Source organism: Cydia pomonella, chromosome 21 (assembly GCF_033807575.1).
Source record: "Cydia pomonella isolate Wapato2018A chromosome 21, ilCydPomo1, whole genome shotgun sequence".
Taxonomy (NCBI): domain Eukaryota; kingdom Metazoa; phylum Arthropoda; class Insecta; order Lepidoptera; family Tortricidae; genus Cydia; species Cydia pomonella.
Window position 1 is genome coordinate 3,696,892 of NC_084723.1, and position 4,119 is coordinate 3,701,010.

General features: G+C 36.1%; 1 protein-coding gene across 1 annotated transcript; it reads right to left on the bottom strand.

Annotated features, from left to right (window-relative positions):
• Nucleotides 1-340: 340 nt before the first annotated feature.
• On the bottom strand, nt 341-2,680 carry LOC133529868 (uncharacterized). Its single transcript, XM_061867672.1, has 3 exons — nt 1,821-2,680; nt 1,483-1,629; nt 341-590 (listed from the first exon to the last, which is right to left on the bottom strand). The coding sequence occupies exons 1-3, from the start codon at nt 2,287-2,289 to the stop codon at nt 418-420; spliced, it is 789 nt and encodes a 262-aa protein (XP_061723656.1). The 5' UTR covers nt 2,290-2,680; the 3' UTR covers nt 341-417.
• Between the last annotated feature and the right edge of the window lie 1,439 nt (nt 2,681-4,119).

Below are 4,119 nucleotides of genomic sequence, written 5' to 3' on the forward strand. Positions count from 1 at the left end.
CGGCACAGGTTTGATTACGTACTGTCAGCCGGGGTGAATAGGGACGGCTGGGGTGAATAGAAATATTTAAATGAGATTTACTTGACAATTTCTTAATGTCTACTCACACAAATTGTATCATACAAAATTCTACTATTATTTTCAATCGAATGAAACAATTTGTGTGGGTAATTAAGAAATTGTCAGGTAAATCTAATTTAAAGTTTTCTCCTTATTCACCCCGGTTGACGGTATTTGTTTCGCACAGATTAAAAAGCTCTTCAAGCCAGATATATTTGATCCTAATCTAACAAAAAAACGACAAAATAAAAATTGATCTATTTAGAATCAAACTCGAATATAAATTGAGACTTATCATACTTTATTTACAGTTCGTTTCAATAAATAAATAAGTTAATAAATAATGCCAGTGTCAGTTTAGATCTGTCCGTTGTACGCCAGTTCCTGGGCGTCCTCATAGGACCGTTGGTAGGGGCCGTGCTCCCAGCCGGCGTGATGGTCGACATGATGCTCCACATGGTGCTGCGGATAGTGGATCACCTCGTAGTTCACCACCTTGGGCTTGGTGAACTTGAAGATGACCATGGCACCTGTGGAAGATTAACATCGTGGCTACTGCTTTAAAGGAGTAGAATACCGAACAATACGGAATCCGAGTTGCAAAAGTTGCTAAGTTAGTTTTTATATTGAATTTTACACGTTTTAATCAAGGGCGCATGTCATGAAAAAATCACAGGGAAACTAGATTATATTAAAAAAAAAGTAAAAAAAAAGAAAAAAATAAGTAAAATAAAGTTGGCTGTATAAAAAAATCGGGAGAACATATCGATATTTTTTTTCTATTTCGTTACCTTGCATACCATGGCAGTATAATTTTAGTATAAAATAGCTAGTGATATATCCGAGGGATTTTACTGGCAAAATTTATAGCAGAAGTATACCACCGCATACCGCGCGAGAGTCAAATCTTCTGTCCCAAGTTTCGCGCAACGCGCCATATATGTTGTTACTTCTTAAGTGTTTTGTTTTATATCTCTAAAGTGGCAAAAAATACGTTGTTTTTTTTGTGCGGATTAGTGTTGCAATATTTAACAAACGATTGCGTTTGGGTATTATAGCTAAAGAATAATATTTTGAAGATTATATGTTTTAATTTGATATAGAATATATTTTATTACCTACCAAAAATTACGTAAACTTTTTTGTTTTTTGCTATATGAGAAATTATTTATTTTGATTTAAACTAAAGTACTTGATTGTCCGAATTAAGTTTTATGTAATTATGTACTAAAACTTGAATGTCCAAATTAAGTGTTATGTAATCATTGTCAAAATTAAGTTTAATTTACTAAACTTGATTGTCTAAATTAAGTTTTATGTACTAAACTTAATCATTTCATAGCATTTTCATTAGTAAGTTCAGACAATCATCAACAATTTACTCTACCGATTTCGTCTTCGTCTTTCATCTAATTGACATACCAGACAGCACAAGGGAGATGAGACCAAGGGTGAGAGCCTTCCACGTCTTCAGGGCAATGAGGGCCAGGGCCAGGGGCACCAAGACTGAGGCCTTGAACTTCAGACCGAGGAGGAAAGGCAGCAACACCTTCTTGATGAGACCGTGCTCTGGAAAAAAATCAAAATGTTTTGGCAAGGAAGCAGCTGACGTGACATTATTTTGCTACAAGATAATGAAATCCTTCATAGTTTTCAATATTTACAAATGTTTTAGTCACTATCACTTTTAAGTAACATTTAATAAATGTGGTTATTAATTGTAAAGTAGCACAATCAAAGAGATTGAAAGAATTTCTCACTGCTCTTGATCCTCAAAGGCTTGGGCAGCTTGATTTTCTTCTTCCTGCCTTCGAACACCTCAACATCTTCTTCACCATCGAGAGGCATGTCCAGTTCTGAAGGCAAGCCAGAAAGCAGAGATCGTGGTACATATTCCGATGCTGCGCTCTTAGTGATCTCCTCAGGAACTTTCACTCTCAATGTATGAGTTTGTAAAAATCCATCAATTTTGTCGACAATCGCGTACGCGTCATCCTTGGCTGCTCTGGGCTCTTCATCCAAAATGGCTGTCTTCACTATAGATAAATCTTCAGTAATCTTGATCTCATCGTCGTCAGCTACTCGCGAAATCCATTCTAAAGCTCTCGGTTTCACACACTCCACTGAATATTGGCTCAAACATTCGCTGTAAATGTTTCTAACGACCTCTGATGCTGGCTGGTGAGCACTGGCGAACGCCGCGATGGAAAGAAGCACTATAACTTTCATGATGCACTGTTTTCAATTGTTTTGTGACGCGACTGATCGCCACCGGTTGGCGATACACAATGTATGCCATGGATGTCCAGGGCTTGGTTTATATACGAGCATTAATACGTGATGTGCGTAACGCGGGTGCTGTCTTTTGGTCCGTGGACGAAACGCAATTGGATAACCGTTGTTGAACCTTTTATGCATTCATATAAGGTCCACTAGTGGTTACTTAATTGTGGTGTATTTCAATTGTGTTTGTTAGGTGACATTGTATTGGAAAACTATCACTTTGCTGCTTAAGTACTTGAACTCTCTTTAATTAATTAAATGACAATTTCCGACACCTGCTAAATAAAACTCTCCTACCTAAGCTTCTGTTTTGGTGTCCACTCAAAACAATTTCCAAAAATTAGTACCTCGTTAGTAGGTACAAGAAGTTTTATATGAAATATATACTTCTAGTGTATTATTATTACAATAAAAGCATACCAAGGACAAATATAACATGATAATTATGTGCATTATTAATAATACGCATAAGGTGCATCATTATTATATTTTTTTTAATCCACTAAACACTTAGATGGGAATAATACGGTAAGCACTCATAGCCTATATGCTAACTTGATGAATGAAGGCTCTTTCATGCAATAAGATTATGTGCATTTGTCTGAACATTTTTTGGCGCGAGCATGGCGTGAGAGTGAGACGCAGGATACACATGAAATCATTCAGAAAGGGTAGATGAAGGCGAATCGGATCATAGAGCGAATCGGGTACCGTAAAATGCACGTCTCTTCTCTTAGCGTGCGACACCAGTCATAAGAAATATTTTAAATATCGATAGATTTTTAGTCTGATTCGATTCGCCTTTGTCTACTATATCATTCTGATGCCAGAGCACGTTCGAATAGGCCTGTAAGTTACTGAACGCAGCAGAATCAAAACAGACTATATATACAGGCTGTTCTGACAACGGGAAAAATTCAAGAATTTTAGATACATAAAACATGCATATATTGGGTTATACTTTTTTTAACAGTTTTTATATACAGTGTGTCCCTAGCCATTGGACAAAGCCGAAATGTACATATGAATTAGGGTATTTAGAACCATTGTACAAAGTATCATTACAGCCGGTGTAGCGGTTTCGAAGAAATTAACAAATTACAATTTTTTACATTGGAGCAGCCTGCATGTGTTAGTAGCTCCTAATTAAGGTAATATCCTCAAAGAATAGTATGGACCATTCTTGAACCTTTTTGATCATCTTTTTATTTATGACACTAATAAGCTTCTGACTTTTGAAAAATGTCATCATTATCAAATATTTCGAACAAATTGTCAAAAACACTGCCAAAGATTAACACAGTGTGTTTCTTTTTGTTGTCGATTATTGCAAATAACTTTTGTTCGAAACATTTATTTTTTTATCTATTGTTCTAATTAAAAATATATTAACGTCAGAGCATTCCTGAAGTAACCCTGAAGTAACCCTACGTGGGATTTCAGGGTTTTTCCAATGGCTAAGGTCACCCTGTATAAACCAATATTATAACCTCACTTCTCACTAAAAAAGTGTTACAACATAATAGTAGTGATTGTCTACTTTAAATCTGAATATGTGACATTATCTATGAAAAGGGACCTTATTGTCGATGGCGCTTATGCCGCACTGCGTAGCGCGGCGTTGTTTATAATATGGGAGCATCGTTGATAATGGCGTAAGCGCCACCGACAATAAGGTCCCTTTTCATAGATAATGCCACATATACGTATATCGACATACTACCTAAAAACAAAATTAAATTAAATTTCGAATTTTGGAGCAAAGTAGGCACATTT